We start from the raw sequence: 12,763 nt of genomic DNA, 5'->3' as shown, positions 1-12,763 counted from the left end.
TCGAATATGTTGTGTCATTGGTCTCAGTTACACATTCTCCACTTTCTTCATGAATTGCAAGTATCTGAACATGATTTAAAGTTGCCTCGTTAAAAACCTTGTCAGGAAAACCCAGTTGGACAAAATTTGAACTAAGGGAAAAAGAGTGCAACACACACACACACACATATGCAAATATATGATAACTTTGGTGATCAGATATCTCATATGATTTTTATAGTAATTATAAATTACCACTTTTAAATATCACCATAAATTATCTACGACCACATATTCACTATAAATCTTCTAGAGTATGTATGTGGAATTGAACATAAATATTTATCCAACATATTAGATCATTCATGTTTATATAACATTATTATTTATCATATTATATCAACAATGTTATAAATATGGATAATCATTATATAAGACTATGTTCAACCCAAAATTTGAAATTTAAATATGAACACATGAATGAATATCTTCGATAATATTAATTATCATTTGCAATAAAGATAGTACTTCAAGACCATATATTTGTTGCTTTCTCGTTATATTCTTTAATTATTTATACATGAAGTGATCATATACACTATGATTCTTTATGCATACACTACTACAAAAAATGCTTTTTAAGACTCGCGGGGTGCGAGTCCTCTATTTGAGAGCCTTAAAAAACTGGGATTTTTTAGGACTCGCATTGCGAGTCCTGAAAAGTTTTATTTTTTATTTTTGAAAAATTAATTGGTGGGTTTTGAATCCGGCGGCGGGGCACCGGCGACGGTGGCGGTGCCACCATTAAAGGTGGTGGTTCGAAAAACAAACTGTTGGGTTTTAAAGCCCAAGAAGCAAGGAGTATGGTGGTGGTGGTGGTTCAGCTCATGGTGGCTCGAGGTGGCCGGAATATGCTCGGAAAGTTTGGGAGAAACCCATGAACAACCGAACTTCAAGTGCCCCGTTGAGGGCCTTAGGCCGCGCGTGAGGTCGCCGTCTCCGGGGGTCGGGGCTTTCGGGGGACGGCGCTTCCACTGGTCTGGCGCGTGGCGGTGGCCGGAGATGGGACGGCGGCGTTCGGCGTTGTCACTTCGGGAGAGAGGGAGAGAGAGTATCTTTTTCAGGGATATATAGAAAAGTATGGTTCTTTTCTTAGAGCGAATAAATTATGTATTGAGTATTCAATATATTTTTATTTTATGATAAGTCTAACTTAAATAGAAAATATTCAAATTTAAAAAAAAATCTATAACCAATTTACAATTTATCTTTTACTTAATTAATTATCTTATTAATGAAAATATCATAAACTAACTTTTGAATTTTCCACTAATTAATTAATTAAATAAATAAAATTGAAAAATCTATCCCTGATTTTTTACACTGCTCACACCGCCACACATAGTCTCGTGTAGCACCCTATAAATGAGATATTTGATTTTTCCACAATTATTTAGTTATTTATTCAAACTACTTTGTCATATAAAATCCAACAACCTGATAATTAATTCAAATTTGAATTTATTATCTTTTTAACTAATTATCAAATATAATTAATTATTTGAATAAATATCAATCTTTTAAATTCAAATCCAATTTGAACTAATCAGATTATTATCTCTCACTCAAATAAATATATTTAATTAATTCTACCAATTAATTAAAATTAATTTTAATTAATACTAATTTCAAAAATTAAATATTAATTTAATTATAATTTCATAAATTATAATTAATTATTTAATATAATTTCAAAAATTATATAATAATTAATTTTGTTAATTACAACTAATTTGTAATTAATTAATTATCACTATTATCACATAATTGCATATTTTGCCAGAAAAACAAATTTCTTCTTAAATATGTCTTTTAATCATTTTTCCCTTTATATCAACTCTTGCCTTAAATAGTGTTGATAGAGCCACCATGAGGACCTATGAGCCTATAATTCCAAGCTCCAATAAATTTGAGATTATTAATTAAACTCTTTAATTAAATAATCTTAATTTATTAATCTCATTATTACTCCACTATAAATATGAGACTGTACTCTTGCAATTATAGACATTTTATTTACTGAGTAGTTTATAATAATAAATGGTCCATTGATATAATCATTACATACAAATTAACCATCTAATAATGGTTTATAATTAACCGAGAATAAAATTACCATTTTACCCTTTTAATTATATCTTGTTTCCTTAAATACCATTGACTTTACTAGTGAAGGTTAATTTATAACTAAATTATGAATTTGAGCTCAATAACCTTTCAGTCCCAAAAGTCAACCCTTGAGAGAACCATTATTCAATCTCTTACAAGAAGGTATAGATTCCATATCTATATAATATGTCCCCAGCCATTTACATTAATGAGTTCCCAAAAGTTTATAGCCTGATCATTCTGACAGACCCTAACGAGTGAATCAAAGAACTCATATAACATAAACAGGAGTTCATAGTAACTTTAGGATTAAGATCTATTTGTAAATGATCATCAGTTGATATATTTAATTAATACTTCGAAAAAATATTTAACTAAGTATTAATAAACATATCTTGCCCAGTTCCATATATTCTCTAATATATAAAGTACCTCCACTAAAGTGTCCTACTACACTAGTAATATGAATCTAGATCACATGTATTCATAACAAATTCAAATTATTTATTTATTTCTTAAAACAATGTCTACTACATATGCTTTCAGGGAAAAATTCCCATCAGAAACCCCCAACCCCGCGAGCCCCTAGCCTCACGCGCCCCCTAGCCTAGTCGACGAAGCCACCAAAGTTCGACGACCATGTGGGTTTTTGAAAACGTTTTGGGTATTTTCCGACCACCTCGAGCAACCCCAAGTCAAATGACCACCACCACCACTGCATTCCTTATGCTTTGGGCTTCAAAACCCACTAAAGGATCAGACCAAACCACCACCGTGGGGTGGATGCGCCGCCATCATTGTCGGAGCTCCAGCGAGAGCTTTGGCTACCATTTAATTTTTTAAAAATTAAAAATAAAACTTTTTAGGACTAGCAATGTGAGCCCTAAAATCATTCTTTTAGAACTCGCAACGCGAGTCCTAAAAAACCTCAGTTTTTAAGGCTCTCAAATAGAAGACTCGCAGGGCGTGAGTCCTAAAAAATTTTTTAGGGCTCGCTTTTTTTTGTAGTAGTGTCAAGCATCTTTGAAAAGCGACATATTATATGCTTGTTTTTATTCAAGGGGTGGATTAATTCCTAAAGGATATACTAATTCTGATTTTCAATCAGACAAAGATAGTCATAAATCGACGTCTGAGTCAGTTTTCACTCTTGGTGGATGAGTTGTAGTTTGGAGAAGTATTAAACAATCCATTTTTGCAAATTCAAACATGAAAACCGAGTATATAAAAACTTGCAAAACAGCTAAGGAAGTGATTGGCTCGGGAAGATTTACACTGATCTAGAAGTAATTCCAGACATGGAGAAGCCACTAATCCTGTATCGTGTCAACAGCGGAGCAGTATCTAATTCAAAGGAACTAAGATGCCACAAGAGAGGAAAGCAAAGAAAATACCATATGATTATAGAGATTGTGCATAAAGGTAATGTGATAGTTATGAAGATAACGTCATAACAAAACCTGGAAATCTCGTTTACCAAGACACTTCTTGCAAAGTCGTTTATGAATCATGTACGAAATATGAGATTGAAAGAGATGTCTCACCTGCTTTAAGGGAAAGTGAGAGATTGTTAGGGTTGTGCCCTAAAACATGTGCAAAGAAAATTTTGTTGAATTAAGTAAGAATACATTTTTATTATATTTGATTTTTATAATTATTGTTTGAATAATTTATACATAAATATAAAAAAATTACATATTCATTTATAAGAATATAATCTTGTATGTGTACAAGAGAATTAAGATCATACATAATAAAGAATTAAATTGTCAGCAATGTATTAAAGTATGAAATCTTTAATCAATTGTTGCTAGTAAGGTTTACTAAGCATATAGATGATGAATGCAAGTCATCTAGATTCAGATTATTGATGTGGATCGACATCTTAGTAAATATACTTCATATAATTAAGATTATATATGACATGATCAATGTGAATTAATTTCTTTATATAAACTTACTATTTTCCATACATATTTAATTCGTATCTAAAATGGTGATCATTTTCATATTAGTATAAATCTTCAGTATTCATGAAGTCATGTTCATGTCTATTGGGTCTTTTGATTCATTTTTTAAGGTCTCGTAGTGAAGTAAGTTCTGAGATGAAATTGTGTGCTGCGGAGATAACAGAAGGTTGAGAACATGTATGTCTTAGTGAAGTAGGTTCTACGAATTTTGTGTGCTGCGGTGGCTTATGGTTGAGAACATGCATGTTGTTTGTTGTTTGTTGTATGTTTTGTTTTAATTGAATTTATAGGTACTAATAATTTTGGATATGCTATAGAAACAAATGAAACTCTGTTCAATTTTTTTTTTATGATATTAATTTATTAATTGAAAATGTAATATGAATGATTGATTCTACAGATGCATTTGGGAAAGCATGCACCCAAATTCACGACCATTATAAATTTTTTTTGAAACCAAACATCTTTCTATTGGCAATGATGAAATTAAAAATTATACGGTGGATCTTATAGCCAAATGGATGATGACTATGGATAGACGAGGCCAAATATATTTTATTCCTTGGATTGTAGAGTAAGAATGAACTACTTAAATATTATCACTACTATGGTTGGATTTTAATCTTATAATAATCATAATTTATTATTGTTTTAGTCGACATTGGATGTTGGTGCTCGAGATGATGCGGGGGATGACCATAATTTTGGACCCTTTAAAAAATCACAAGTCTCCAACAATAATTAAGGAGGATATGGAAAAGTAAGTTCTTCAATTGTAATGTATGCATTGTTAATTTTTAAAAGTTGAAGTATAATATGTATTTAATTAATTTTAATTTTTGTAGAGCATACGCACAATGTTCGGAAATTGAATACATTGGCACATTAACAAAATTGCTAAGAGGTTATTGTCCAAAACAATCTGAAAGTCATGAATAAGGTTATTATGTATTAAGATACATTTATGATCTTGTAAATGCACCGAATCTGGCAGAAGTTATCAAGAAAAAAGTATGTTATATTTTACACTCTTGTTTGCTTAAGAAAAACTAGATATATTATTTAATTATCTAATTTATATTAACTTTTCAATTTTGCAGTGGTTTGACAAAAAAGAATACATTGTCAAAGAGGATCTACTACCACTACAAAGTGATTGGTTAGCAAGATTAATGCCTATTATTTATGAAATATCAGTTTTCATATGTATGTAACTTGCTAACTTATTGACTTATTGGTTAGCAAAATTAAAGTCATTTATTCATTAGCCAGTTATTATGTATTAGTTATGAAATGTATATATAATAATTTAACAAATTAGGTTATAATATTGAAAATATATATAATCGGAATTGAAAATAATTATATATAATTGAAATGGAAAATTAATTTTTTTTTATTAAAAACGCTAGGTTATAATATTGAAAATATATATAATCAGAATTGAAAATAATTATATATAATCAAAATTGAAAATTAATTTTTTTTTATTAAAAGGCTTTCTCTGCGGTTGTAATAAGCCAACCGTGGAGAAAGAACATCTTCCTCTGAACATCTTTCTCTGCGGTTGGCTTATTACAACCGCAGAGAAAGATGTGGCTTTTCTTCGCGATTGGCATACCTCTTTTCTCTGTGGTCGAATATATTGCGCTTTTCAATACTCTCGAAAACCGCAGTGTATTATGTAAAAAAACCGCAGAGAAAATCCTTTTTTGTAGTAGTGACTACTATGACGATGGAAAAACCGCAGTGTATCATAGGCAAGATTGATGGAAAAAATGACTAAATTGCAAAGGATATAATTTTCCAAGGCTAAGTGATAATGATGAGTTAATTATGTATTATTTCATTGCTAATTAGTTTTTATTTGAATAACTTTATATTAGCTAAAATTAATATTAATCATATTTAGATTATTACTAAGAGAGATAGTTTAAGATTATCTTAGTATATAAGATGATTATTTACATATGATAATATAATTTTCCAAGACTAAGGATATATAATTTTTAAATAATTGTCATGGTAAAATATTTTTAAAATATCTTATTTTAATTTGTTTAATTATTTATTTATTTAATTTGATTTAAGCAATATAAGAATATTACATTAAAGTTCACTAAAAAAATTAAAAACCTTTCAAATCAAGAATTATTATAACAAAAACATATAATGAAACATTCAATAGACTCACTTACTTGCGTTCTATAAGACTATATAGAACGAAAACAATACCAAAAGCAAAGAACAACATAATTATATAATATATATCTTTTTGGTAAACGAATCTAGTCACTTATTTAAAACTCCAACCAAGTTTTTCTGAGAATGGGAGTTGTGTAACATCTGTGACGAGAAATTAAATATCATCAAAGAAGTACTTCTTGAAAGCTTTGACATGTTCCACAAGAAGGCAAATGACAATCAAGAGGGACTCATCTTCATCACCACTCCTAAATATCCACACGTCACCATCAACTTGGTGGTAAACAGGCCCAAAATGGATCTCCTTTCCCCATCCAAAATCAATACCCTCAAACGCTAAGTTCATCCAGTTTACGACGCCAACATTGGGATTCCCACAGTATTTGCCTCCTCCATTAGTTGACGATTTATATGAGCACTGGAATTCGGTCAGGTCTTGTTGACTTTTTAGGAAGTCAATTGCTGACAAAATATAGTCGTTTGTCACCATCTCAATTGCCGAGCGTACTTTACTCGCTCCGAAACCTAACGACTTAGACAACAAATCTCCAGAGGTACAGCTCGCCATTACGTCGAAAACTCCATTACCGAAGTACGAAAATGGTAACGGCGGCTGAAGGCGCTTTCGTGAGTCGATTGTTATGGCGCACGCTGTGGGTTGTTCCCTCTGGTGCTTCCTCGCCTTAGTTGAACACCTCCAAATATGACTCGCCAAGACCTCATACCGCGTATAAGGTCGTGATGTTTCGAGGGTAGTACTGATCTGACGGTCCTGATTTGCCCTCTTCTTCAGCTTCTGGACTTGTTCGTTTGCCAGCTTTAGCGTGACCATTGTGGTTTTCATCTTCTTGAGCTCTTCGACAGTAGGTTGTTTCAACAAAAACGGCATATTACTGAAGTGCTTGGAGTGATCAAAGCGTGGCGTTCTCCCCATCTCTCCGACTCTAAAGGCCTTTTTGTCCAAAAGCGGCGCCTTTCCTAAGGGCAGGCCTCGTGCGAGTCGAGCCCACTCAGTCATGAAGTTGGCGGCGCTTGTTCCGTCAGTAACGATATGTGAGGTGGTGAGGCTTAGGCTTAAGCCACCGCACCTGAATTTGGTGAGTTGCACCAGACAAAGAGGGAGCTCATGGATTGGAAGTGACTCGTTTATGTGGGGAAGAAGAAAACGATCAAAGTCGGGAGTAGGTGTGAAGTGATCTTCTCTGAAATGAGCGAGATCAGCGTTCAACTTGGCAGCAACGAAAAGAGCGCCGTGTGCGTTACATTCGAGCTCAAAGCGGCCATTGTCGAAGCTGCGCAAACGCCCAGCGAGTGGATAGAAGTGCACTAGAGCGTGGCTCAAGGAGTCGATTAGGGTTTGAGTAATGGCATGGAAATGGGTTGTGGCTGGGTCGTAGAAGTAGATAACACTTTCATAAGTGGTGCATTCGATCTGATCCCATTCAGACAAGGATTGATTCCCTGTCCAAGTTGATTTCGCGGGAGTCACCATTACGTTTTTCTTGATGTTCAACTCCATATATATGTATATGCACGCGTGTATACGAATAATAATATTATTTGAGAGAAACGGGAGAAAGAAGCATAGTAATGGGAGACTTATCATTTAACTTACAGTAATAAGACATTGCTTGCTAATATATATAAAATGAAAACCAAGTACGAAGCAAATTATACAATAATATTTTTTCTATATAAGCAATTAATGTTTAATTAAGACTATATTTATACAGTTTTTTTAATCATAAATATATATATATATATACAAAAAATGGAATCATTTTGAACGTACATAATGCTGCAAAAAAATATTTATTAATGATCCTTTTTTGTTCACTATTTGTTTTATTATATTTCCAAATAGATTATTGTTGAATTATATCTTTTAATATATTTATTTCTTTGTTTTATTACATTTATTATTTTATATAAATTTTGATTTCTAAATATACATAGCAGTAATTGTTTATTCCTTTTCTTTTTTCGTATAATTATAAAAATAGATATTTATTAATTATATTAATATAAATATAAATTCAAATTCAAATGTTATAAAATATCATTATTATAATAATATTTAATATAAGATTACAAAAATAATAATTATATTAATATAAATTCAAATTCAAATGTTATAAAATATCATTATTATAATAATATATAATACAAGACTAGATATTTAATGCTTGCATTAATATAAATTTAAATATTATAAAATATCATTATAATAATAATATACAATTTAAATTTTTATTAAAAAAATTATCTTTTATGTTTAAAAAGGTTATCGTATTATATATATTTAAAAAATCATAAACATGTTTTGGTGTTGTTTAAATATGTTTATGTCATTCTTTTATATATAATATTGTTTATTTATTTAAAATTTATATAACAATGATACAAATTTACTAAAAATTATTAATAAATTCTATAAATAAAACTAAGCAAACGTGTATTGCACATTGCTTCTATCTAGTATAATTAAACAATTTAAAAGAGTATTAGCTATTGTGTATGCATATAATTAAAAATAAATTATTATTAAATATATAATAACTAATTGAATTAATAATTAATCCAATAGTGTGTCGGCATTGTCTTATCAAAAAATTTATTATTTTAAACATATATATTAAAAAAATTATAAATAATACTTTACAATATTTAATCAATAAAACAACTCTTTTTTAACTAATACTAATTTTATAAATATGTTAATTTAACTATATTATTTTTATATCATACCTAATTTAAATTTTAATATAAAAATTATTATAAATACTAAAGTTAATAATATGAAAAATTTAGAAACAAAAAAAATCTAGTTTTAAAAGTTTTTTAATAAATACATAATTTTTATAAATATATATTTATATAATTGAGTTTGTTTTTAAAATTAAATTATTCCTCAATTATATTTTTAGATTTTTTATATGAATTTCGGCGACATTTTATAAATGTCGGTATTGAACTTTTATTAACTGTTGGTATTGAGGTCAATAGTGAAAATTTTTAACTATTGATATTGGTCTCGAATTAACTGTCGGCGTTGGGGTCAACTATTACAGTTTTTAACTGTCGGCATTGGTCTCGAATTATCTGTCGACATTGGGGACAATAGCGATAGCCAAAAGCAACTGTGACCGTTATTCACTGTCAGAGTTGATTTCTATGCTTACAGTTTTTAAGTGTCGGCGTAGAGTTATGCTAAGCAATTACGACATTCAACAGAGTTGACTGTCATGGCCGGGTGTCGGGAAATCCCAGTTTTGTAGTAGTGGACCAACCACAATTTCACATATTCTGAAATTCTGAAGCTCTCACCAAATCAGATCAAAGTGACCAACCACCGTCTCTCTCCGGCGCGGGACGACTCTCATCTCGAACCACACACGGACGCGGTAACTAAAATGTCCTGATTTGTTTTTTGGGTATATTTTGAAATAACTTCTGTATTTGATTTCTTGAAGCTTAATACACTCACTCCACTGGGTTGTGAAAATGATATATTTGAAGTAATATGTTCTACTCTCTGATTTCTGTTTGCTGAAGAATACTCTACTTTTGTACTTTGTTTTGTTTCCTTGTATATGGACATTCACATCATGTTATGTTTTTGAAAAGCAGTAGTTGATAATAGAAATTTCAATTTCTTTTAGGTTTTTTTTTTTTGGTTAAAATATATAAGAGATGTTGCAATTATTGTTGGCTGATTAAAATTAGGTACTTGTTTGACGATGATATATAATGATATTAGAAATTGAATGGATTACGTAGAAGAGAAAAGGGAGATGATTATGTAATTTAATAAAGAAGTTTAGACTAGAGTGTATTTTGATTTCTGAGTTGAGGCCTCTTTAAAACCAACTCAGGATTCGCCATTGATTCCACTAATTTCATAAAATAATAATCAGGTCTCTACAGAACCGTGCTTTACTGAAGTAAAACCTTTTATTGGCTGATCAATTTCATTTCTCAAATGTAAGCGTTTTCTTTTTGTCACACACACCATCTATATATATAGTCAATATCGTTGTTTATCTTTTTCCCTAAATGCACATTTTGTTATCTTATCCTTAAATAAATAAAAACAAAAGAAGAATAAAATTATAGAGAACAAATCAGCCTTCAAGCTTGTCATACATGTAGTTTGATATTCATATATAATATCAATCTCAACAAATACTTGGTCATGGCCTAAGGTCAAAATCAATCAAAACTGATGAAAGATTAAATAAAAAGTTTGGACTTTTGGCTCTTGTATTATTTTCGGATTTGGTCAAGCTTTTGGGCCACATGGAGGTTGAGTAGTAGTAACCATTTTCTCTGGGTAGGTTATTATGTATAAGAATTAGTTATATGTATTATTATATTGTAAATGAAAAATGAAGGACAATCCTCAAAGTCACAACCACTTTGGTAAAATTTTCTTATGTATTCATTTCTTGGGCACCAAGAGTTGAAGAAAACTTGATTTGAGATATGGTAGGGCACTTGTTAGACATATATGATTGAAATAGGGAACATTAGTTATATTTATCATCACTCTAGCTACAACATATATAACATATAGGTTATTGGTGGTGATTCTTCTACATGCACATAAATATTATAAAGAATATAGGTATATATATATTTATTAGTTTTTTTGTCAAAAGTGTAATCCATCAAAAGTTATGTAGTTTTTTATGTTCTTGTAATTTTCTGTTTATATAGCTTATGCTCTTTGAAGCATATATAGGTTTCAGTGATATATATATATATATGGTGAATTGGGAGATTATTTTATGCTAAAACCATTACTGACTTAGAATGTGTGGTCCTTCTTCCTTGCTCATATATTATGACTTTTGGAGTATAGCAAATTACTTAAAGAGGGCCCAAGAGATTTCCAACCACTGCATATAATAAAAAATTTAAAGGTAATAAATACCATCATATTATATAATTATATGTTATATACACATGTCTTCCATTGGCAAGTATATCATGCTTTATTGCTCTTTATTAATTAAAAGGATTTGTAAGAAATCTTCAAAGCATTACCGATAATAACCGAGTCAATAGAATGGAATCAATATTTATTCATTCTTACTATAATATAATTGTCCCTATACAGCTCTTTAATTATTTTTGTTTACGAACATACTTAGCAACTTTCCTTGTATATTATTTTGACAACTAGTGCCCCATAGCAATTTCCTGAACAATTGTCTGTATTTTTTCTCTGATTTCTTGTGTTGAATTTTCAACAAATTAATAAATGTCACACTCATAACATCTACATATATGCTTGTATATATACTAGTTTGGCCTGCGCCTTAATTTATGTTCTGTATTTACTTTTCTCTTTCAAATTTATCTTTCTTCGTAATCGTCGTTTTAGGTCATCGATATTATCTATTTTTTGTTCTTTTTCTCGCTCAATGATTATTTCATATATAATGAAGTTTTATCGGTATATTTATCATTTTGATTTAGTATAGTTCAACATTCGATCGATTTCAACCAGAGCTGTATAGGGACGCAAGGTGAACTATAGCTAGCCTCAGGTGAGTGATCTTTGTATTTTTCTCTCTTTATATATAATTATATATATATATATACAAATTTATATAAATTCTTCTCTTTTTGTTTACAGGGTAGGTACGTCCTATTTTTTTTTTATATTCAAAAAAGTTATTTTTCTCTTCCAAAGGGAACCAAATTACAAATATTGTAGGACCCTGCTCTAAAGAAAGAGGGCTAAAGTTAATTTAGAAAAAAAAAATTTATAAAAACTTAGAGACTGTAACGATGACCAAGCTACTTGAAAAACCTATAACTATAATCAAGTTGCCAATCCGCAACACGACCAATGAAAAGAAAATTAACACCAAACCACCCCACCAAATCACCGAAATATATATTTTTAAAAGGGTAGGTAGACATTTGGTATCCTATGTTTTTGCAAAGTATCATTTTGGTACCTTCTGTTTTCAATTATGCTCATATGGTACCATGTATTTTAAAATTGTACATATTTGGTACCCTAAACTCAAATTTAATTAATAAAATTTTATCAATTTAATCAAATTGCTGTCAATTATGTATGTTCCAAATTTAAATTTAATTACTTAATTATATATATAACTGATGACAGTTTGATCATATTGACAAAATTTTATCTATCAAATCTGAGTCTAGGGTATCAAATATGTATAATTTTAAAATACAGGATACCATTTGAGCATTATTGAAAACAAATGGTGCCAAAATGATACTTTGCAAAAACATATGATACCAAATGAGTAAATTCCTTTTTTTAAAAAAAGTATTCTTTATTAAAAGTATTAATTATTTTCTCTATTGGTTTTGAACTTATAACTTAGATAATTACTACTTTTAGGGTTTTTCTTAAAAAAAGATTAATTTAATTTAATTTAATTTAATTTAAT

The 12,763-nt window shown here is 29.9% G+C and overlaps 1 protein-coding gene across 1 annotated transcript; it reads right to left on the bottom strand.

Moving 5' to 3' along the window:
- Positions 1–6,477: 6,477 nt before the first annotated feature.
- LOC133778795 (spermidine hydroxycinnamoyl transferase-like) lies at positions 6,478–7,815 on the bottom strand. The gene has a single exon (XM_062218819.1). The coding sequence runs from the start codon at positions 7,813–7,815 to the stop codon at positions 6,478–6,480; it is 1,338 nt and encodes a 445-aa protein (XP_062074803.1).
- Between the last annotated feature and the right edge of the window lie 4,948 nt (positions 7,816–12,763).

Source organism: Humulus lupulus, chromosome 5 (assembly GCF_963169125.1).
Source record: "Humulus lupulus chromosome 5, drHumLupu1.1, whole genome shotgun sequence".
Lineage (NCBI taxonomy): Eukaryota > Viridiplantae > Streptophyta > Magnoliopsida > Rosales > Cannabaceae > Humulus > Humulus lupulus.
This window is presented reverse-complemented; position numbering and strand designations above follow the sequence as displayed.

Coding starts and splice junctions, on each gene's coding strand:
- LOC133778795 (XM_062218819.1), bottom strand. CDS start 7,815: ATGGTGACTCCCGCGAAATCAACTTGGACAGGGAATCAATCCTTGTCT.